The sequence below is a fragment of the Bubalus kerabau genome, chromosome 11 (genome assembly GCF_029407905.1).
Source record: "Bubalus kerabau isolate K-KA32 ecotype Philippines breed swamp buffalo chromosome 11, PCC_UOA_SB_1v2, whole genome shotgun sequence".
Lineage (NCBI taxonomy): Eukaryota > Metazoa > Chordata > Mammalia > Artiodactyla > Bovidae > Bubalus > Bubalus kerabau.
Window position 1 is genome coordinate 30,759,494 of NC_073634.1, and position 24,883 is coordinate 30,784,376.

Below are 24,883 nucleotides of genomic sequence, written 5' to 3' on the forward strand. Positions count from 1 at the left end.
GGAGGAAGCACAAGCTGGAATCAAGATTGCCGGGAGAAATATCAATAACCTCAGATACGCATATGACACTACCCTTATGACAGAAAGTAAAGAACTAAAAAGCCTCTTGATGAAAGTAAAAGAGGAGAGTGAAAAAGCTGGCTTAAAACTCAACATTCGGAAAACTAGGATCATGGCACCCAGTCCCATCACTTCATGGCAAATAGATAGAGAAACAATGGCAACAGTGAAAGACTTTATTTTTGGGGCTCCAAAATCATTGCAGATGGTGACTTCAGCGATGAAATTAAAAGACACTTGCTCCTTGGAAGAAAAGCTATGATCATTCTAGACAGCATATTAAAAAGCAGAACTCAAAATGGATTAAAGACATAAATGTAACACCAGAAACTATTAAACTCTTAGAAGAGAACATAGGCAGAACACTCAATGACATAAATCAAAGCAAGATCTTCTATGACTCACCTCCTAGAGTAATGGAAATAAAAACAAAAATAAACAAGTGGGACCTAATTAAACTTGAAAGCTTTAAAATGTGAAGACAGCCCTCAGAATAGAGAAAATAATACCAAGGGAAACAACTGATAAAGAATTAATTTCCAAAACATACAAGCAGCTTATACAATTCAATACCAAAAAAACCCAATCAAAAGGTGGGAAAGGGACCTCAAGAGACATTCCTCCAAAGAAGACATACAGATGGCTAACAAGCACATGAAATGATGCCCAACATCACTCACTATCAGATAAATGCAAATCAGTGAAACCACCATATAACCCAGAAATCTCACTTCTAGGCATATACCCTAAGGAAATCAAAACTGAAAAAGATACACATACCCCAATGTTCACTGCAGCTCTATTTACAATAGCTAGAACATGGAAGCAACCTAGATGTCCATTGTCAGAAAATGGATAAAGAAGCTGTGGTACATATATACAATGGAATACTACTCAGCCATAAAAAGGAGCACATTTGAATCTGTTCTAATGAGGTGGACGAAACTAGAGCCCATTATACTTAGTGAAGTAAGTCAGAAAGAGAAATATAAATATCGTATACTGACACATATATATGGAATCTGAAGAGATGGCACTGATGAATATATTTTCAGGGTGGCAATGGAGAAATGGACATAGAGAACAGACCTATGGACAAGGTGGGAGGAGATGAGGGAGAAGGGGAGATGTATGGAGAGAGTAACATAGAAATTTACAATACCATGTGTAAAACAGAGAGCCAAAGGGAATTTTCTGTAAGACTCAGGGAACTCAAACAGGGGCTCTGTGACAGGCTGAAGGGTGGGGTGGGAAGGGAGATGGGAGGGAGATCTGGAGGGAGGGGAAATGGGTATACCTATGGTGGATTCTTGTTGATGTATGACAGAAAACCACAAAATTTGTAAAGCAATTATCCTTCAATTAAAATTATCCTTCAATTTTTTTTTAAAAAGCAGAGGCATTACTTTGCCAACAAAGGTCCATATAGTCAAAGCTATGGCTTCTTCAGTAACCATGCATTGATGTGAGAGTTGAACTATTAAAAAAAAGCTGAGCGCCAAAGAATTGATGTTTTTGAACTGGGGAGTTGGAGAAGATTCTTGCGAATCCCTTGGACTGCAAGGAGATCCAACCAGTCTATCCTAAAGGAAATCAGTCCTGAATATTCACTGAAAGGACTGATGCTGAAGCTGAAACTCCAATACTTTGGCCACCTGATGCGAAGAACTGACTAATTTGAAAAGACCCTGATGCTGGGAAAGATTGAAGGCAGGAGAAGGGGAAGACAGAGGATGAGATGGTTGCATCACCGACTCAATGGACATGAGTTTGAGCAAGCTCCAGGAGTTGGTGATGGACAGGGAAGCCTGGCATGCTGCAGTCCATGGGGTCGCAAAGAGTCAGACACGACTGAGTGGCTGAACAGAATTGAAAGATATTCCAGAATTACTGTAGATGACAGCAGCACTGAACGTAAAAGTAGTACTATTAAAAGGCACAGAAAGTGAGACATCAGGGAAAGAAGCTATTATTAAAAAAGAATGGGAAGGCGGATTTACAAATCCATGTTGTGGAAAGGAGCACACTAAGGACCAACGTACAAAAAAAAAAAAGAAAACAAGATGCAGCTAGAAGAAATAATGTAAATTTAGTAGACAGCTACAACAACTCTTCCCACAGTATTTGAAGGAGTTTCAGCCACTGTTGTTCCTTTATCACGGTCTGTCATCATTCTCCCTTGCTGCTGTCTTCTGGGATGCTATATGCTTGGCTATCTATGTGTAGGCTGAAAAGCAGAGTTTAGAGTTGGGGACATGAGGCCTTAGCATCATAGGGATGGAAAAATCATCTTTCTAAGCTGGCATATTATCACTCTAGCCTCCAAGATAACTGAAAAATTCTCAAAACACAGGGCTGTTTTTCAAAACTGACATTACCCAAAACGCTCTACTTTCTCAGGTCTTAGTATTGTCACTTAGAAACGTGTGTCAATCACAAATTTAAATGCAACAACTAACCCAGAATGTCACATGTGCTACGCATGCTAGTTAAAATGCAGAAACCAAAATGTTTTTTGGCATTCAAAACAGAAGTATTATTCATATTTATTATTAACAGAACAAAACTATTTATTTTTTCCAAAGTCGCAATAAAATTAAATCAAATAAAAGGAGACAACGTCTAACAGACCAATAATTTCTGCAAATGGAATTTTAGTAGTTTAGTAACTGGTTTTGCTAAAAATTATTTTTCATTAGGCTGTATCAGTAGACAATAAGTAGGTAAGTTAAACTTCACTCTAACAATTTTTCCATTATCAGAAGTATGCACTTTACCCCATGTGATACACTGTACACAAAAGTAAAAACAGACAACTTAGATATAACAGTGAAACACTTCAAAAGCTCAAGAGCAGGGACCATGTCACCTATATACCCTAAGAAGGAACAAATGCACAGTTAGTGTTCAAGAATGTTTGTAGCATAACTGAAGATTCTTTGTTGTTACACACACATACACACACACACAAAAAACATTTTCAAATGTATACCACCGTATAAGTTTTCAAAAATTTTAGTGATGATAATTAAACATCATTATGAAAAGTTAACACATTCTAGTCTTTTTCATTCAGTTCAGTTCAGTCATTTTTGTAGCATAACTGAAGTTTCTTTGTTGTTACACACACACAAAATAAAAAAAACATTTTCAAATGTATACCACTGTATAAGTTTTCAAAAATTTTAGTGATAATTAAACATCATTATGAAAAGTAAAACATTCTAGTCTTTTTCATTCAGTTCAGTTCAGTCGTTCAGTTGTGTTCGACTCTTTGCGAACCCATGAACCACAGCACGCCAGGCCTCCCTGTCCATCATCAACTCCCAGAGTTCACCGATACCCATGTTCACTGTGTCGGTGATGCCATCCAACCATCTCATCCTCTGTTGTCCCCTTCTCTTCCTGCCCTCAATCTTTCCCAGCATCAGGGTCCTTCCAAATGAGTCAGTTCTTCACATCAGGTAGCCAAAGTATTGGAGTTTCAGCTTCAACATCAGTCCCTCCAATGAACACCCAGGACTGAGCTCCTTTACAATGGACTGGTTGGATCTACTTACAGTCCAAGGGACTCTCAAGAGTCTTCTCCAACACCACAGTTCAAAAGCATCAATTCTTTGGTGCTCAGCCTTCTTCACAGTCCAACTCTCACATCCATACATGACCACTGGAAAAACCATAGCCTTGACTAGATGGACCTTTGTTGACAAAGTAATGTCTCTGCTTTTTAATATGCTGTCTAGATTGGTCATAACTTTCCTTCCAAGGAGTAAGCGTATTTTAATTTCATGGCTGCAATCACCATCCACAGTAATTTTGGAGCCCAGAAAAATAAAGTCTGATACTGTTTCCACTGTTTCCCCATCTATTTCCCATGAAGTGATGGGACCAGATGCCATGATCTTCGTTTTCTGAATGTTGAGCTGTAAGCCAACTTTTTCACTCTCCTCTTTCACTTTCATCAAGAGGCTCTTTAGTTCCTCTTCACTTTCTGCCATAAGGGTGGTATCATCTGCATATCTGAGGTTATTGATATTTCTCCCGGCAATCTTGATTCCAGCTTCTGCTTCATCCAGTCCAGAATTTCTCATGATGTACTCTGCATATAAGTTAAATAAACAGGGTGACAATATACAGCCTTGACGTACCCCTTTTCCTATTTGGAACCAGTCTGTTGTTCCATGTCCAGTTCTAACTGTTGCTTCCTGACCTGCATACAGGTTTCTCAAGAGGCAGGTCAGGTGGTCTGGTATTCCCATCTCTTTCAGAATTTTCCACAGTTTATTGTGATCCACACAGTCAAAGGCTTTGGCATAGTCAGTCAAGCAGAAATAGATGTTTTTCTGGAACTCTCTTGCTTTTTCCATGATCCAGCGGATGTTGGCAATTTAATCTCTGGCTCCTCTGCCTTTTCTAAAACCAGCTTGAACATCTGGAAGTTCACAGTTCACGTACTGCTGAAGCCTGGCTCGGAGAATTTTAAGCATTACTTTACTAGCACGTGAGATGAGTGCAATTGTGCGGTAGTTTGAGCATTCTTTGGCACTGCCTTTCTTTGGGATTGGAATGAAACTGACCTTTTCCAGTCCTATGGCCACTGTTGAGTTTTCCAAATTTGCTGGCATATTGAGTTCAGCACTTTCACAGCATCATCTTTCAGGGTTTGAAAAAGCTCAACTGGAATTCCATCGCTTCCACTAGCTTTGTTCGTAGTGATGCTTTCTAAGGCTCACCTGACTTCACATTCCAGGATGTCCAGCTCTATGTTAAGAGCGAGTGATCACACCTTCATGATTATCTGGGTCATGAAGATCTTTTCTGTACAGTTCTCTGTGTATTCTTGCCATCTCTTCTTAATATCTTCTGCTTCTGTTAGGTACATACCATTTCTGTCCTTTATTGAGCCCATCTTTGCATGAAATGTTCCCTTGGTATCTCTAATTTTCTTGAAGAGATCTCTAGTCTTTCCCATTCTGTTGTTTTCCTCTATTTCTTTCATTGATCCCTGAGGAAGGCTTTCTTATCTCTCCTTGCTATTCTTTGGGACTCTGCATTCAAATGGGTATAATTTCCTTTTCTCTTTTGCTTCCCTTCTTTTCACAGCTATTTGTAAGGCCTCCTCAGACAGCCATTTTGCTTTTTTGCATTTCTTTTTCTTGGGGATGGTCTTGCTCCCTGTCTCCTGTACAATGTCTTTTTCATTATCTTCTCCTTATAATAGTAAAATTCAGAAAGGAAGACAAAATAAATTTTTTAAATGATTTCTTGAGGAATTCCAGGTTTAAAGAACATTGGCAGTGTCCTGATTCCAAATCTCCCTCATCCTTCTATAAATCAATAAAGTAAAGGAATAAACAACACAGGACCCACATCTTCAGTACTTCTAGAAAACAGAAAATGAGACTGACATCTGATTTCCAAAAACAAACAAGCAAATAAAAACATGCAAAGCAAGACAACAGAGAAACATATTTGACAAACATAAGGAAAGGAAATGCAAGGAAAAAATATTATACTGAGCAAAGCTGTCCTTCAAGTATCAAGGACAAAGGAAACAATTGTGACTGTGTCATAAAGTCAGAGAATACAGGTGAATCTCAGAGATACTGAAACAGATTCAGCTTCAGACTACTACAATAAAGCAACTATCACAATAAAGCAAGTCGTATTTTTTGGTTACCCAGTGCATATAAAAGTTATATTATACTGTAGTCTAGGTATACAATAACAGTATGTCTTAAAAGAAAAAAAATGTACATACCTTAATTTAAAAGCGGCTACCATCAAAAAGAACACAAATAACAAATGTTGGCGAGGATATGGAATAGGGAACACTGTACACAGTTGCTGGGAATGTAAATTGGTCAGCCACTGGGGAAAACAGCATGGAAGTTTCTCAAAAAACTAAAAGTAGAACTGTCATATGTCCCAGCAATTCCACTCCTGAGTGTATATCCAAAACAAAAACACTAACTCAGAAAGATACATGCACCGCAATGTTGAAAGCCGAATTATTTACAATTGCCAAGATATGGAAGCAATTTAAGTGTCCTTCAACAGAAGAATGGATAAAGAAGATGTGGTATATATCAACACACACACACAGCCATAAAAAAGAACAAAATTTTTGTCATATGCAACAACATGGATGAACAGGGAGCGTATTATGCTAAGTGAAATAGCCAGATAGAGAAGAAAAATATTATATGATATCACTTATATGTGGAATATAGAAATACAACAAATTACAGAATATAGCAAAAAAAGATTCGCAGATACAGAGAACAAACTAGTGTACCAGTGGGGTGAGGGAATGGAGGAGAGGAAAAGATAGGGGAAGGGGATTAAGAGGTACAAACTAGGGACCTCCCTGGTGGTCTGCTGCTGCTGCTGCTGCTCAGTCGCTTCAGTCGTGTCCGACTCTGTGCGACCCCATAGACGGCAGCCCACCAGGCTCCCCCGTCCCTGGGATTCTCCAGGCAAGAACACTGGAGTGGGTTGCCATTTCCTTCTCCAATGCATGAAAGTGAAAAGTGAAAGTGAAGTCGCTCAGTCATGTCTGACTCTTAGCAAGCCCATGGACTGCAGCCTACCAGGCTCCTCTGCCCATGGGATTTTCCAGGCAAGAGTACTGGAGTGGGTTGCCACTGCCTTCTCCACCTGGTGGTCGAGTAGTTAATAATTCACCTGCCAAAGCAGGGGACATGGGTTCAACTCCTGGTCCAGGAGGATCCCACGTGCCATGGAGCAACTAAGTCTGTGTGCCCAACTACTGAGCTAGGGCTCTAGAGCCCATCCTCCACAACAAGAGAAGTCACCACAGTGAGAAGTCCTCACACCACAACAAAGAGTAGCTCCTGCTCTCTACAACTAGAGAAAGCCTACATGCCACAACAAAGATGCAGAGCAGTCAAAAAATGAAATAAAAATTGACAATTTTTTTTTTTTTAAAGGGTTACAAACTATGTATAGAATAAGCTACAAGGATATACTATACAACACAGGAAATATAACCAATATTTTATAATGACTATAAATGGAGCATAAACAAACCTTTAAAATTTGTGAACTAATATATGTAACCTGCAATTTATATAAAATTGTACAACTATATTTCAATAAATATTTTAAAAAAATTTTAAATACTTCATTGCTAAATAATATTATCATCTGAACCTTCAGCAAGTCATCATCTTTTTGTTAGTGGAGGGTCTTGCCTCAGTTTTGATGGCTGCTGAATGATCTGGGTGGTGGCTGCAGAAGATTGGGGTGGCTATGACAATTTCTTAAAATAAGACAACAATGAAGTTTGCCACATCAATTGAGCCTTCCTTTCAGGAGCAATTTCTCTGTAACAGGCAAATGCTGACAGCATTTTACCCACAGTAGAACCTGGAATCAATCCCCTCAAAACCTGACACTGCTTTACCAACAAAGCTGATGTAACATTCTATTAATAAATCATTTGTTGCCATCTCAACAATCTTTCCAACATCTGTACCAGGAGCAGATTCCATCTCACAGAAACATCTTTCTTTGCTCATGCATAAAAAGTAACTCCTCATCCATTAGTTAAGTCACGAGATGATAATTCTTTCACATCTTTAGGCTCTACTTCTAATTCTAGCTTTCTTGCTATTTCTATCATAGCTTCAGTTATTTCCTTCACTGAAGTCTTGAACCCTTAAAAGTCACCCATAAAGACTGAAATCAACTTCTTCCAAATTCCTATTAACATTGATACCATATCTCTTCCCACAAATCACAAATGGTCTTAATGGCATCTAGAATGGTGAATCCTTTCTTGTTGTTCAGTCCCTCAGTTGTGTCCAACTCTTTGAGACCCCATGGACTGCGGCACTCCAGGCTTCCCTGTCCTTCACCATCTCCTGGAGCTTGCTCAAACTCATGTCCATTGAGTCAGTGATGCCATCCAAGCATCTCGTCCTCTGTTTGTTGTCCCCTTCTCCTCCTGCCTTCTATCTTTCCCAGCATCAGGGTCTTTTCCAGCTCTTCACATCAGGTGGCCAAAGTACTACTGGAGCTTCAGCTTCAGCATCAGTCCTTGCAATGAATATTCAGGGCTGATTTCCTTAGGGTTGACTGGTTTGATCTCCTTGCAGTCCAAGGGATTCTCAAGAGTCTTCTCCAACACCACAATAAGAAAGCATCAATTCTTTAGTGCTCAGCCTTCTTTGTGGTCCAACTCTTACATCCATACATGACTACTGGAAAAACCATAGCTTTGATTAGATGGACCTTTGTCAGCAAAGTGATGTCTTTGCTTTTTAATATGCTATCTAGGTTTGTCATAGCTTTTCTTGCAAGGACCAAGTGTCTTCTAATTTCATGGCTCCAGTTACCGTCTGCAGTGATTTTGGAGCCCCCCAAAATGAAGTCTGTCACTGTTTCCATTGTTTTCCCATCTATTTGCCATGACGTGATGGGACCAGACGCCATGATCTTCATTTTTTAATCTTTTCTAAGGTTTTCAATTTACTTTGCCCAAATCCATCAGAGGATTTTCTATAGCACCTATAGTCTTCTGAAATGCATTTCATAAATAACAAGACTTGATAGTCAAAATTACTCCTTGTAGAGTGGATGCTGTGTTAGGCATGAAAACAACATTAATCTCATTGTACATGTCCATCAGAACTCTTGGGTGACTAGGTGCATTGTGAATGAGCAATAATATTTTGAAAGGCATCTTTATTCCTGAGCAGTAGAACTCATCTGTAGGCTTAAAGTATTCAGCAAACCATGTTGTAAACAGATGTGCTGTTATCCTGGCCTTCTTTGTTGTTCCATTTATAGAGCATTGGTAAATGAGCACTGGCTTCAATTTCAAGTCACCAGCTGCATTAGTCCCTAACAAGAGAGACCGTATCCTTTGAAGCTTTGAAGCCAGGCATTTTTTTCCTCTCTAGCTATGAAAGTCCTAGATGGCATCTTCCTCAAGTATAAGGCTGTTTTTTGTCTATAATGAAAATCTGTTGCTTATTGTAGCTACCTTCATTAATTATCTTAGTTAGATTTTCTGGATAACTTGTTGCAGCTTCTACATTAACATGTGCTGTTTCACCTTTTTTTCTTTTTTTTTTTTTTGGTTGAGCTGAATAGCACAAAACGTCTTATTTCACCAACTAGGGACTCAATCTGTGCCCCCTGCAGTGGAAGCATGGAGTCCTAACCACTGCACCACCAGGGAAGTCCCCAGCTTGCACTTTTAAGTTATGAAGACTGCTTCTTTCCTTAAGCCTCATGAACCAACCTCTGCTAGTTTCAAACTTTTCTTCTGCAGCCTCCTCAACTTTCAGCCTTCACAGAGTTAAAGATAGCTTGGCCCGTGCTCTGGATTAGGCTTTGACTTTTAAGGAAGTGTTACTGCTGCTTTGATCTTCTACCTAGACCACTGAAAATTTCTCGATATCATCAAAAGGCTGCTTTACTTTCTTATCATTCTTTGTTCCTTAGAGTAGCACTTTCAATTTCCTTCAAGAATGTATCCTTTGCATTCACAACTTGGCTGCCTATTTGGCACAAGAGGCTAGAGAGTGGCCTATCTCAGCTTTTGGCTTGTTTTTCTCACTGAACTTAATCATTTCTAGTTTTTGATTTAAAGTGAGAGATGTGAAACTCCTCCTTTCATTTGAACACTTAGGGGCCACTGTAGTATAATTAAATGGCCTAATGTCAATATTATTGTATTGTATCTCAGGAAACAGTGAGGTCCAAGGAAGAGACAGAAAGGAGAACAGCTGGTTGGTGGAGCAGTCAGAACACACACAGTACTTATCAATTCAGTTTGCTGTCTTATACAGGTGTGGTTGTGGCACCCCAAAACAATTACAATAGTAACATCCAAGATCACTGATCACAGATCACTATAACAAACACTTAAAACTTGGAAATATTGTGAGAATTATGAAAATGTGACAAAAGAGACATAAATCAGCAAGTGTTGGAAACTGGTGCCAACAGACTTGTATGACACACAGTTGTCACAAACCTTCAATCTGTAAACTAGGCAGTATTTGCAAAGCATAATAAAGCAAAGCACTATGGAATAAGGCATGCCTGTACTATACACATAAAATCTTGAGAAAACATTAATATAAGAGCAGAGGCCAGCAAACTATGGCCCATGGACCAAATCCAATCCGACATCTGTTTTCACAAACAGAATTTTTTTAAAAACACAACCGTGCTCATTCCCTTACGTACTATCTATGACTGCTTTCCTGCTACAGTGGCAGTTGTGAATTTGCAGGAAGAGCCATCCAGCCTACCAAGTTTAAAGTATTTTCTCTCTGGTCATTTACAGAAAAGTTTTGCCAACTCCATACTAGACTAGAGAATCAGCTTCAATCAGCTAAAGGAAGACTAGAAATTTTTAGCAAAAGAACTAAGGGCAAGCATTTCATATAATTGAAAAGTTAAGATGAAAACAAGGGTGGAATCAATTTTCATTAAGAAAATACAAGTTGCAATCCTGATGTCAAAGTAGACTTCAAACTAAAAAATATTAAACAAGATAACACTTTATAAGGCTAAAGTCACATGCTGGTTTTAGAACAGAACAGGGGAATACATGCTGTTAAATGTGGTATCACCAAAGTGGCGAGGAGGAAATTCTAAAATCCAAACCTTTACAGAAGTAACAAGCTGGCATAAAACAGTCAGATTCAATTTTTTCATAACTCTGAAATCCAATCAAAAACTTACAACAACCAGCGGAACACAAAAAGAAGAAAACTTATAACAAACAGAGGAACACTAAAAGAAGAAAGAAGCTGCAGAATTTTTGTAAAACAGCACTTTTAATGTACCCACTTACCATCCTCCACTCTCCAGTTCAACAGTGGTGGTACCGATAAGAGCCTACTTTTCTGGTGCAGGTTGCTAAGTACTAGAGGGAGCAATATGGACCTTATTCTTAAAGACTTGTGATTATGTGGTTCGGTCTGTTTCATGCTTCCTGAGGGTTTGGCTCAAGGACTTGCCCTTGTTTTGCCTGTCTCAGAGCTTCCCCAGGACATATGTCATTTCCTGGGTGGTATCTGTCCAAAGTATTTAAAGGCAATGTGTTAGCTGCAGTCTCAAAGGTAAAGGGACACTTGGGGATAAGGAATTATAATTAGAGCAACATCAGATAGACCAGAAAACTGGGAAAGGAAGAAGCCAGTAAATGAGACACATGAGGGAAAGAGGCTTTTTTAAATTTCTGCATATTTTAGGGAATCTTAGAGGTTATGTGTCTTGTCTAGTACTCAGGACTAGACAAGACACTTGCTCTGAGAAGACCTTAACCTTTCACTTCTGTCTGACCTTTGAGTTCCATGTAAAGAGGAAGTGAAGGCTAAGGTAGAGCTGTAAACACACTCACTAAACGTTGATGATAGTCCCAATGAGAGCAAATACACAGGATGGGGAGAGAGTTATTTGTTTTGGCTCCAGGGATTAAGTAAATCTCTGTCAAGTAACCAGATGTCAACTAAGCTAATGGACCAAAGACTTCTGTGTATTCATGATAGAGAATACAGACTACAGAAACAATTTAGAAGTCCCTAAACAAACCACAAAACAATAACAGCAATAAAAACAAATGCTGGGGAGGAGGAGAACCTGATTTTCAGTGTTGACAACTTATTAAAACGGCCAAGTTTTAACAACAAATTACAAGGCAGGCAAACGTTCACAGGAAAAAAGAAACTAATAGAAACTGTCTCTGAGGAAGCTCAGACGTTGGCATTAATAGACACACTTTAAATTGTCTAGTCAAGGCTATGGTTTTTCCAGTAGTCATGTATGGATGTGAAAGTTGGACTATAAAGAAAGCTGAGCACCGAAGAATTAATGCTTCTGAACTGTGGTGTTGGAGAAGACTCTTGAGAGTCCCTTGGACTGCAAGGAGATCCAACCAGTCCATCCTAAAGAAGATCAATCCTGAGTGTTCATTGGAGGGACTGATGTTGAAGCTGAAACTCCAATACTTTGGCCACCTGATGCGAAGAACGGACTAATGTGAAAACACCCTGATGCTGGGAAAGATTGAAGACAGGAGGAGAAGGGGACGACAGAGGATGAGATGGTTGGATGGCATCACTGACTTGATGGACATGAGTTTGGGTAAACTCCGGGAGTTGGTGATAGACAGGGAGGTCTGGAGTGCTGCAGTCCATGGGGTTGGACACGACTGAGCAAGTGAACTGAACTGAACTGAACTTAAACTGTTATAAACATGCTCAGTTAAAGGAAATCATAGACAGAGATCTAAAAGAAACCATGAGAATGCTGTCCCAACAAATACAGAATATCAATAGAATTGGGAATCATAAAAAAGAACCAGAGACATTCCTGAGCAAAGAAGTACAATGACTGAAATGAAAAATTTACTTAAGGGTTTTAATCGTCTATTTGAACAAGAATCAACTTGGAAGATATGTCAACTGAGATTACACTCTGATTAGAAAGAAAAGAAATGAACAGAGCCTAAGAGACTCGTGGGATACTCTAAAGCATGCCAACATACATTTAACAGGAAAACTCAGGAGAGAAAAGGGCTCAAAGAATATTTGAAAAAATAATGGCCATCATTTTCCCAATTTTGATGAAAAACATCTATATACACAACCAAGAATCATAACAAACTTCAAGAAGAATAAACTTGGAGATCCACAGCAAGACAAATTATAATCAAATTGTCAAAAGCTAAAGAGAATCTTGAATGAAGCAAGAAAAGTAATTCATCATATGTGAAGGCTTAGTAAGATTAACAGCTGATTTCTCATCAAAACCATGTATGTCAAAAGATAATGGAATGACATATTCAAAGTGCTGAAAGAAAAAACTGTCAACCAAGAATTCTACATTCACAAAAGCTGTTTTGCAAGATAAAAAAAAACAAAAAACCTGGAGATTGGTTGCACAATAATGTCAATATACTTAACATTACTAAACTGTACCCTTAAAAACAGGTAAGATAGTAAAGCTTGTTATATGTATTTTGTCACAACTAAAAATCAATTTTAAAAATAAGGAGAAATTAAGATTTTTCCCGAAAAACAAAATCTGAGGGGATTGACCCACCCTACATGAAACATAACAGGAAGTCCTCCAGGCTGAAATAAAATCTAGACAGTAACTCAAAAGCATATAAAGAACACTGGTAAAGATAGCTACGCAGGTAAATATAAAAGTTAGTGTTATTGTATTATCGGTTTGTAAAACAAAATTTTTTTTCTACAAGTTTAAGCAACATTCCACATATAACCTATAACTACAATTAGGATAAGAATTAGTAAAATGAAAAATGAGATTAAAAGACAGATATAATGACTATAATTTATATAACTAGGTGAGATTTCTCATACTTTATTCTAAATCAGGTATCTCTAATTTGTATTTCAAATGGAAAGGATCCAGAATTGAGCTCACATCCAGATCAAATCTTTTCCTGGGAAGGAAAGTCTAATAAGAAAGATCACCTGCCAGAGAGCCAAGATACCTAGTGTTATATTTTTAGCTCTGCTAATAATTCTCAGTATCATTTACTAACTTCTGTGGGTCTTGAGATTCCCATTTGTGAAATGCAGAGGATATAAGAAAATTATAAAAATTTATATGAAGGAAAAAATAGCTGATTTAAAATTCTTTAATTCCTTAGTAAAAAAAGTAATAAACAAATCTGAAGAATTATCATTATTACTACTATCAGCATGAATAAGCAGTTTCCTTATTTACCTGATGATGTTGGATGTTTCTTATATTGCATGAGAAGTTTTGATAGAGCTGAAACTTATCAATATCTTTTTCATTTACTTTTTTTGAGGACACTTTTGCCAAAGATGACTGGATATGAATATATCTATCTTGGCACCTGTTCAGATACACAAGTATTCAACCACAAGTAGTTATTAACATGTATTTCAGTAAAGAAACACATTATACAGAAATAAGATTAGCAAAAAAGTAAACAAGAATTACCAAATAAGATTTTTTTATATATGATGCTCAACTATAAAAATGATACTGACCCATGAAAAAAGGACTCCTCACTTATTCATGCTAGCATAGGTCTAGCATACCTAGCATAGCACAAATCTATTTATGTATCAACCCAGTCCTCCTATAAAATATCTAAATGAGTTGAGATACTACCTGCAGTTACCCAAGAGACCAATAACTCTGGCCTAGATATCATCCTTTCCTAACCACTGAGTTAGGGAGTCAGAACCAATTTAAAGCTAAAAAGAGGGGAAACGATAATATGTCAGGACAGCTTCCAACGACAATTTAGAAATTGAACCAAATTTCAGCAGTATGATTACTTATAAAAACACACTTAAAAACCTGGGCAATTCTTCTACTTCAACTCATTTCTATGAGGGCTACTGAGAAAACAGAAAATTTTTCTCCCTTATATCAACAAAAGCCCTGATAAGCAACAGTAGTCAACTGGTTCATCTCCACCTTTGCTCTCCTCTGCACAGCTCACACAGCTAGAGATATTAAGAGAGAGGAAGAACAGACCTCTGCAAAAAAAAATACCAAAAACTGTCTTTCGATATACAGAAGAAAAGGAAAGACAGAGTACCTAAAAATGGGGTTTTTAAATAATGTCTTTTTTTTAGGAGGCATAAAATCCATAAACCCAAGTAGTGTCTAGGTCAAAAGGTTTTACTTTCTTATAAATTTGTGTGACACTATGGATAAGCTGCTCTCTCCATCACCTAAAATTCATTTTGAGGTCATCACATTTATCCATACCTGATATTACACATTTCCAAGGTAATCCAACCACTAGTAAATACTAGAAATGAGATATTATAAAATTAAGTACATATAAAAAGCAATGCCACCCACTCTAAATAGTTATGAATTGCTCTCTAGCATATACTGCATCATGCAGTGGTTTTTAAACCATGTTCCTCAGAGGCCTCTGCTGAGGTGCTTCAGAATAAGGAGGATGAACAGGCAGAGTTCCAGGATCCATGCCCAGAATTCAATCAAAACAACTTTACTTTTATCTGTTTCATGTACTCGGGTTCTGTTATTTGAACAAAGAATTCTGCTACTAAAAAAATTTAAAAAAATTTTTAAGTCTGAAAGTAAAGTTTTAATGAGCACTGGAATTAGCACTAACTGTGCAACCCTTAACAGCATGTGTCCACAGAGCAGAAAACTCTCCAAGAGTTACTCACAATTTCCGAATGAAGTCAAGTGTGTCTTTGTCTTTAGCAATCATGTCTGCTAAAATATGCTGCACTCCTGTTTCAATATCCTGGAGTGCTGAAAGCCCTTTAGGAGAAGGGTAAGAAGGAAAACAAAAGCAAGAACTAGAGATTGGTTTTTAAATCTATAATTAAATCACAATAAATTTTTTCCAGTCAAAATAAAACCTTAAACCGACAAATTTAAGACAGAAGAATATCATAGCAGTGACAAGCTTCCCTCAGCATTGAAAACAAGCCTCCAGAAACAGTAATACAGGGCCTTAACATACCATATAACCTAGTGGTAAAAAAATGCAAGTCTGGAGCCAGCTGCCTGGTCTAATCCTGGCTCTACCATCTACCAAATGTGTGCTGGGCAAGTTACTTGTCCTCTCTGTGCCTCAGACTCCTATGAAAATGGTAATAATAGTATCTACTTCATGAACTATTTACAAATATTAAGTGTGGTTATAGGAAATACATATTAATAGTCATATCCCAAGGTATACTACTTCATTCCAGTTATAAAAATTTTCCTTTACAAGGAATTTTATTAATATCCCAATTTTGTTTATGAGGCATTTATTCACATTTTCAATACCTATTTGAAATAGGTCTCAAATCTCAAATAAGCACAAAACAAGAGTCATTATGTGGCTGTTCATCTTACAGCTGAACTGTCTACTAATGGTATGTTAAGTTCTCTCCGAGTGCTTTCAGTTTGCTAATTTACAGCAGTGTGTCTTGTATATTATGGTCCCTGCAATATCAGAATATATCAAGAAATCATTTGCAATGCATTCCTTCATTTCTTTTGTCTTTATTGTTCTATTTCCATTAAAGCTTTTTCTTGCATTAAAGCTTCAATTACACAAGCACTGAGTATCATGTTTTTCTAAGAGCACAGATTTAATGAGTAACAGGTTCAAAAGACAAAGAGAGCAGGAGGACAGACTTACAGAATAATTAATAAAGAGGAAATAACTTGTTGGGTTGCATTATGATAACTGATCTTAACTAATGATGTAATTGCATTTATTTCAAGGAAATTTGGTAACTGAAATAGGTATCCTATTTACATTTTAAGAGACTTTCCCTATGAGGCAATTTTCAGGAACAATCTTTGATAGGTGGAAGGCTATATATATAAGAACTTTGAACAGCTATGGCACATAGTAAGCAGTCAGTAGATGTCTGTTCTGTGTTAGCTTTCTCACTAGACCAGTCTTTATCCTAGAAAACTACTCACTATGCACTCATTCCTGGGGTCCAAAAGTACCTCAGAGTATCATCACTCAAAGTTTAAGGAGAGTACCAGGGTGAGAAGTCAGTAGTAAAGGGGGAACCTACAATGAGATCAATTAATGAGAGAGAACAGAAAGAGGAAATTACAGATTTGGTGATTAAAACAAAGAGTTTTTGAAAAGTTCACATCATTGAGGGAGATACAATTTGTAAACCTTATGAATTTAATGAACCATATGTAATTAAAATTATTCAAAAGCTCTAGAACAATGGATTGTATAGTCTAAGGACCCTAAAATAAAATTATACTACATACTTGCTAAAAATATAGATTCTAGACTGTGGCATTTTATTGTTTTACAGAGCATCCCAGATGATTCTGATACTCATTAAAGCTTAAAAAAAACATTGGTAGGGAGGTGTATTGAACCACCTCAGAGCCAGAGTGCTTAACAGCAGGTAGAAACATTCAGCCATTCCAAAAGCTCATCCAAATTACAAACCCCCCATCTCAGTCCAACTAGGGAGAGAGAATTGGAAGAGAGTCTTGTGTGTTTTGAAAAAGCACCTTGTCTCATCAGAGAGAATTGTTCATTGGGGCTTAATACAGCCAAGGATAACAAGAGTTCAAAAAGTTTAGCACCTCAGTAAAATCAGGAGAAAATAATGTCCAGAGAACCAGAAAATCATATCCCTTGCCTTGCAGTGAAAGCTTTACAGCCACATGCTCTTCAAACCTCCACAATTAAAAAACTGAACACTTCTCCTCAGCTTATCTGCACTAGCACCACCTCATCTTACTTACAAAGGGGCAATTAGCTACTCCTCCTTGTACAGGGATATTCTGGACCTTCTAGGATGTAGTCCATTTGTAGCACAGGCTATCTTTCTGATTCGGACCAATTCTTGTTGGTCTGTGGTAATTAAAAGTGCCTCCCATGTTGGGGGGGTGGCGACACTGAAATATCTGGTTTCTGAAATACTTCTTTGAGGAATGATGGCAATAAGGAAAATACTTATTTAGAAAAACAGTAAGGAACAGAGAGTGATAATGAGGATGTATGTGGCATAAAGAAGGAAGAGACAGAAGGGAAAAACATTCCAAGCAAACTTTGAAAAGCAATTCAAAGTTGTTTAGAATTGATTACAATACTATGTTTGTGATTAGAGTAAAAGAAAAAGGGAGAAAAGAAAAGCAAACAGAGAAGTTCTGGTATGTGTGCTAGATGGGTTCTGGGATATGTAACTGTGCTGGGCCTGACCTACCCCATTATCAGAAGTATCACCTAGTGCTCATCATCAGATAGTGCATGAGCATCACCCCACAGGACAATTAAAAGATATAAGGTTATCAGACATACTGAATAGGATTTCAGTATGTGTGTGAACTAAGGAAAACTTTGTCCCAGAGGAGGTGAAGAGTAGAAGGAAAGGAAACAGACCAGAAGATAAAAATAAAACAAACCATAAATCATTGTGCATCTAACATTTTGAAAGCTCCAACATTTGTAATAAAACATACCAACACTGGGCTCAGATAGTTTCCACTGTGGCTAACCTCAATGCTTGGTTAAATAGTTGCAGCTAACATTAAAATATTAAAGTTGCAACTATTTGAAAATATAACAGAAAATACACATTAAAAAATTAAACTTGAATTTTACTCATTTCAACCCATTTCTAAATTCAAATAATACAAATTTGCTTTTTCTTATCATTACTGCCCTTCTCAATACAGATATTAAGGTGGGTGTATTTGGGTATGAGCAGATATTCATATTTTCACAGACACACATACTCAATTTTTCCAACTGCAAATCTGTATTTGCCAGATTATTTTTTAAAAAAACACAGGTTTCAGTACGCTGCTTCTCTACAGTTTAGTACATCCTGCAGATTTTGTTACCAGAGACTGCCCCCTACAGACAATCTCCCAGCCTAAAGAACAGAATGTCAAAAAGAACTAGAATGAGAGCAGTGATCCCTAGAGCATCAATCTCCCCATTCAATCCTGTCAGAGCACTCCCTAAAAAAAGCCCCCACTCTTACTTAAAAAGCTCTCACTTCAAGGCTCATTTTGACAATAAAACCAATATACCTTGGCATGTATCATTTGCACTTTTCTTGGGTTTTTCTTAGAAATATCTCTCCTTTACCCCTTTCCTCTTTCATCCTTTCCTGTACATGTACACACAGGGAGATACGAAGATACACTTCAGAAAAAGACAAGCATTTTACCATGGAGAGCAGAAGTGTGGGAATAGGACTTTCTTTTACAATTCATGTCTGTCTGAATTGTTGAAATTCTTTCTAAAGAGAAGATATGCGTTTTTAATTGTAAAATCTTTATAAGTTTTTAGAAATAGGATAAAGGTTTTAAAAGAATATAGGAATATCTGCATAATCTTGGATGCAAAGGGAATTCTTTAAAAAGAAAAAAAAGCAATTATCTTAAAAGACAAGATTAATAAAACTGAAAAGATAAATAAATTAACTATGATAAAACTAAGACTCTATTTACCAAAAGATACCATAAACAAAGTGAAAAGAGAAGTTGCAAGTTGGGAGGAAAGATCTGTAACATATATAACTCCAAGAGAGAATATCTAAAAAATACTCACAAATTAATAAGAAAAAAGAGAAACAACACAACAGAAAAATGAGCAAAAGACAAGAACATACACTTTATCAAAAAAGGAAAGCTAAATGGCTAAGAAAGAGATATACTGGGATTTGTTTTATTAGAATAATTTGCCCTTTATATGCTATACTATTCTTTTGTATTACTTAATGAAACAATTTTTTAACCTAAGTTTTTAAATCAGAAAAGAAACAGGAGCGACCTCTTTAAACAATTAAGTACCTTTCACATTGGGTTTAATATAAGAGAGAAGACTCAGCTCCCCTGGATTCTCCAGCAGTGTCCTGGCTGCTCCTTCTAATCCCAGCTGCTTTGCTCTCTGGGCTTTGGTGCCTTTGCTCCCAGTTTTATATGGCGCTGACTAGGGTAAAAAGTCAGAAAGCATACCAAATCAATACATTTTAAAAAGCAAAAGTTAAAATTAGGACACAAAATGAGAGGACATGCAAGAATGCTAAAGACATCCTCTTTTCAATTCTTTCTTCTTCCTTCAGAGAGGAATTAATACTAACAAAGAATACAAGATGTATAAAAACAGTTATTCCTTATCAAATGCTTTATACTTTCCTACATGCTTACAGTTAGCTATTTGCTTGGATTCATTCCCTTTACAAACTCAATGCTTGGGCTGCAAGGACTACAAGTTCTCAACTCAAGCAAGCTCCTCTAAAACATGTCCACACACAATGCTTCTACTTCTGAGTACATGTTCACTACTCAACCCACCTCCACCTGGCTTCTCTTTCCATACACCTTGCTGAAAGTGGTATCACAAAGAGCCATAATGATCCCCTAATTACCAAATAAACATTTTCCAGTCCTTATCTTGCCAAAACTCCCTGCTATATTTAATTACTTAAGACCACTGATCATTACCTCCTTCTATGACTCTCTGCCTCAATCCCATGGGTACCTTATCTCCTGATTCTCTTCATACTTCTCTCATTATTCTTTCCACGTTTCCTTCTTAGGCTATCCCTTCCTCTATCCATGCTTCAAAAGTTAGTTTTCCTCAATGGTCTACCCTGACCTGCTTACCCTATGATCTTTCCTTGAGTGAACTCTTCCATTTTCATGGCTCCAAATACCAACTACATGCTGAAGACATTCACATCTGTGTCTCCAGCTTAGCACTCTCCCTCAAGCTTCTCATTTCTGTTACCTACTCTTTTTCCTTACTCGACTGGGAATTCCTTGAAGACAAGGATTATATATTAGTCATCTTTGTAAATCCAAGTGCCTAGCACACACAAAAAAAGGCTTAAAAGATGTTTACTGAATAAAGAATATTTTGTTGAATTAAATAACGATGGTGGCTGATGACTCTGTGGCTTTTTATTTCTAGCTATTTTTTAACTATAAAAAGACACAAATTATAATATATTCAGGTAGGTATTACATTAAATAAAAAGGGTTCCTTACCACGTGTTCTAGTTCTTCAAAAGTCTTACAGTTCAGCAAAGCTTTTAACAGGCACTCAGACATCTTCCCCTCCTTTTTAATTTTTTGGATTGTACTATGAGCCTTCTTTGCAACAGCCCTGAAAATAAAAATTTTTGTAATATATAATAATATCGATATTATGGGATTCCTTTTGGCTCAGCTGGTAAAAAATCTGCCCACAATGCTGGAGACCTGGGTTTGATATTATATTGATATATTATATTTTAACACTCAGATCTCATTGAAGTTTCACCAATTGTTCCTATAATGTCTTTGATACTAAATTCAGCTAAGAATGAGTTTTATGTAATTGCTATGTGTCTACAATCTCCTTCAAGCTGAAACAGTATTTTAGTCTCTCCTTGGTTTTCAAAATCTTGATATTTTAGAATATATTATTATTAAAACCTCTCATCCTATTTTATTACCTGTTATTATTTATAATCTCTGTCTAATAATAGTACTGATAAAATAACAGGCAGAAAGTTAGAGAGATGATAATATTAATTAGTAAAAATGATTGATGGAAAAGAAAACTAAATCTACTTATGAAAAAAAAACAAAACCCAAAGGCAGCAGATTGTAAGTTAAACAGGAAGAAATATGCAGTCCTTCGATCACACCTCTCTGTGTCTTTTACATTCCTGATAGCCCAAGACTGCTTTCAGAGACTGAAGTCTACCAGGATCACTTTGACAAAAGGCCAAGGAGCCACTCACTTGCATATAAGGGAGAGGCGAGGCATCTTCAGAGGAAGTTTACTGTCCGTAACCATAGTCATTTTTTAATTCACTTTTTTAACAGGGACTCTCAGTAAGAAATATATTTTACCCTGCAACCCAATATGTACACATATAATTTCATATTCATTAGGTTTGTGCAAAAGTAACTGGGGTTTTCAACCACGAATTTTAAATCATTATAACTAGGCTCAAACACATCTTTATTAATCAAAATAGGAACCATTATAATCAACACATTTTTATCAATGAGAAATAAGCCTGCTCTTTTGTGCAGCATAAAAATCTGTAAAGCGGCTTTGGGATTTGACAAACTCAAAAAGCATTTTCTGTCTCCTGCTGGTTGTGGAAGCATTTTCCCTGCAAAAGTTGTCGAGATGCTTCAAGAAGTGGCAGTCGGTTCGTGAGAGGTTAGGTGAACATGCTAAATGAGGCAAAACTTCGTAGCTAATTCATTCAACTTTTGAAGTGTTGCTTGTGCAACGTGCAGTCAGTTGTTGCTGCAGAGAAGAATGGGGTCCTTTCTGTTGACCAAAGCCAGCTGCAGGCATTGCAGTTTTTGGTGCATCTCACCAATTTGCTGAGCATACTTTGCAGATATAATGGTTTCACCAGGATTCAGAAAGCTGGAATGGATGAAACACCACCAGATAGTGACCATGACCTTTTTTTGGTGCAAGTCTGGCTTTGGGAAGTGCTTTAGAGTTTCTTCTCAGTTCAACCACTGAGCTGGTCGTCACTGGTTGCCATATAAAATCCACTTCTCATCACACGTCACAATCTGATCAAGAAATGGGTCGCTGTTGTGCACAATAAGAGAAGAAGAGAAGACAACACTTCAAAACAATGATTTTTTTTAATTTTTGGTCAGCTCATGAGGTACCCATGTTATCAAGCATTTTCACCTTTCCAATTTGCTTCAAATGCATCAAATGACCATAGAATGGTTGACACTGAGTTCCTCAGCAATTTTCTCACATAGTTTTAAGAGAATCAGCTTTGTTGGTCCTCTCAGTTGGTCATCGTCAACTTCCAATGGCTGGTCACCACACATCTCAGCTTCAAGGCTCTCATCTCCTTTGTGAAAGTTCTTGACCTACCAATGCGCTACACGTTCGTTAGCAGTTCCTGGGCCAAATGCATTCTGATGTTGCGAGTTATCTCCACTGCTTTATGACCCATTTTGAACTCAAATAAGAAAATCGCTCAAGTTTGCTTTTTTCTAGCATCTTTTCCATAGTCCAAAATAAATATAAAATAAACAGTAAGTAATAAGTCATCAGCAAAAAAACATAAAGCGAGACATGCACATTAAAAAGATGTATAGAACAGTCTTTTGGACTCTGTGGGAGAGGGACAGGGTGGGATGATTTGGGAGAATGGCACTGAAATACGTGTAATATCATATATGAAACGAGTCGCCAGTCCAGGTTCGATGCACGATACTGGATGCTTGGGGCTGGTGCACTGAGGCGACCCAGAGGGATGGTATTGGGAGGGAGGAGGGAGGAGGGTTCAGGATGGGGAACACATGTATACCTGTGGCGGATTCATTTCGATATTTGGCAAAACCAATACAATATTGTAAAGTTTAAAAATAAAAAAATTTAAAAAAAAAGATATATAACCATAACCACATTTATTAAGAATGTATTTCAATATCAAACAGCAAATTTCAACAATGCAAAAACCACAGTTACATTTGCACCAACCTAATAATAAAGTTATATAAACACATGATAGTTTCATCAAACAATATTTACCTTTACTACAGAAACTGCACTCATATTTCCTATTCTCTATTTCATTTTTGTTAAAGTGGTAATGACCCACTAAATTAGTTTCATTACTCATTGATGAGTAGCAGTTAACACATTGAAAACCATGCTCTAGTCATAGAAAAAGCTTAAGAAAAACAGATACCATACCTAATTACCAAAAAGAAATCTCTGTATGACATAAAAAGATCTTCTAAGTCACTACTAATCATTGCCACACTTACTAAGAGAAATAATCCTCTACTAATATTTAATGTATTCCTTTATTAATAGATGTCTAGAAATTGAATTCTGTTGTAGCCGAAATGCTTTTTAGAGAAAAAGAAAATAATAATAATAATGGTAATCTTGACATAAAGCTCCTATCTGTCCCTCACTCAATAAAAAACTAATTGGTAGAATACTTTTAATTTTTTTTAAGTAAACTATTCCTGCTTTTTTGTGACACTCTCCCCAATTCACACCCCTAAATCCTTAAATTTTCTTCATTACTTTGCCTTCAACCAAACAGAGAGCTTACTTCAGAATTTGTAAACTGCTGGACTTCTAGACGTGGCCTGTAGATGATTTTGCTTGACCTACAAAATTTTTTACATCAAAATTCAGATTACTGGTTTTTTTCAAAAATGGGAAGATCCAGCAATTTGAGTAGAAAAGACTGCATACTATGATCTGTTGGAGATGAGCAGTGGTTGGCCCTCTTAGGATCTGTCATCTCCGATTTGCAGCCCTTTATGCTTGATTATATTAGACTAGCCCTGGAAGATCTGACTCTGAAACCACTTGATTAAACTGTCATTTATACTTCTGGGTTGGCTAATTGATTCTGCTTCTCAGTGAACTATAACTTTCAACATATTAGCATTTGAATCCTCCTGGCACCAAAAGAAATTCCACAAAAGGGACAGAAATGTTAGTGAGATGCAAGTCCCTCCAAAATTATTAGGCTTGTTCTATTAATAAAAATAATCCTTAGCGCTTTTAGAATGGCTTGATGGTAAGATTATATCCAATTTAAACCAGATCCTTGTTAAAGAACACAGGTATCAACAACACAGAACCTGGCAAGTAGGATACATGTAGTAAATAAATGAATGGGGAAGAGTGTTTAAATAAACTCTACCGAATAATATAGTTAGATGCTTATAGTCTCTGGTATGCTTATTTCTGAGTTCTTACAATAAGTCCACAGGAATAATATTTTTAAAGGGTGTTTTCCATTCTATAATCATAAACAAGTTACAATCCACTACCATTAAATTACTATATCCTTTAAAAGAATAGAAAAGGGAAATATACATTATTTCCTAGCAAACTTGATACTGTCAAAGAACTCGCCTTTTAATAGGGACTTTAAAGTTATTAAGAGGACAGTTTTACAAAAGCTATTGAAGATTTAGATCAAACTGTATTTTCCTGAGTTTCCTGCTGGTAGTTCTAATTTTGCATTATGCAAAATCACTTCTGTGAGAGAAGATGACATTCAAACTCATATTAATAATGCAAACAACCTTTTGCAGATTCATGCCCAAGCTTTGCATGAACACACCAGCAGAGGGACTCTGAATACCTCTAAATAAGTAAAATGAAGTTGGCTTTCTCTTTTAGGAGGGGATTGACTATATTCAGATTACAATAAATCAAGAAAACAAAATATCGGCACTGTTAAAATATACTATCACTCTCTTTCTCACTGCTTCCCCTCATCAGCTCACATACCCTCTTTCCCCTTACACAAAGCTCACCCCTGCCCAGGTT

At 37.0% G+C, this 24,883-nt stretch overlaps 1 protein-coding gene across 2 annotated transcripts in view; it reads right to left on the reverse strand.

The window, feature by feature from the left end:
• SRBD1 (S1 RNA binding domain 1) overlaps positions 1-24,883 on the reverse strand; it is a 238,441-nt gene that overhangs the window by 193,108 nt on the left and 20,450 nt on the right. For both annotated transcript variants that reach the window (XM_055539987.1, XM_055539986.1), the window contains exons 6-9: positions 20,587-20,704; positions 19,387-19,525; positions 15,267-15,363; positions 13,807-13,942 (exon numbers count right to left, since the gene is read on the reverse strand). In XM_055539987.1, coding sequence (XP_055395962.1) covers positions 13,807-13,942; positions 15,267-15,363; positions 19,387-19,525; positions 20,587-20,704 — 490 coding nt within the window. The remainder of the gene's footprint in view (positions 1-13,806; positions 13,943-15,266; positions 15,364-19,386; positions 19,526-20,586; positions 20,705-24,883) is intronic.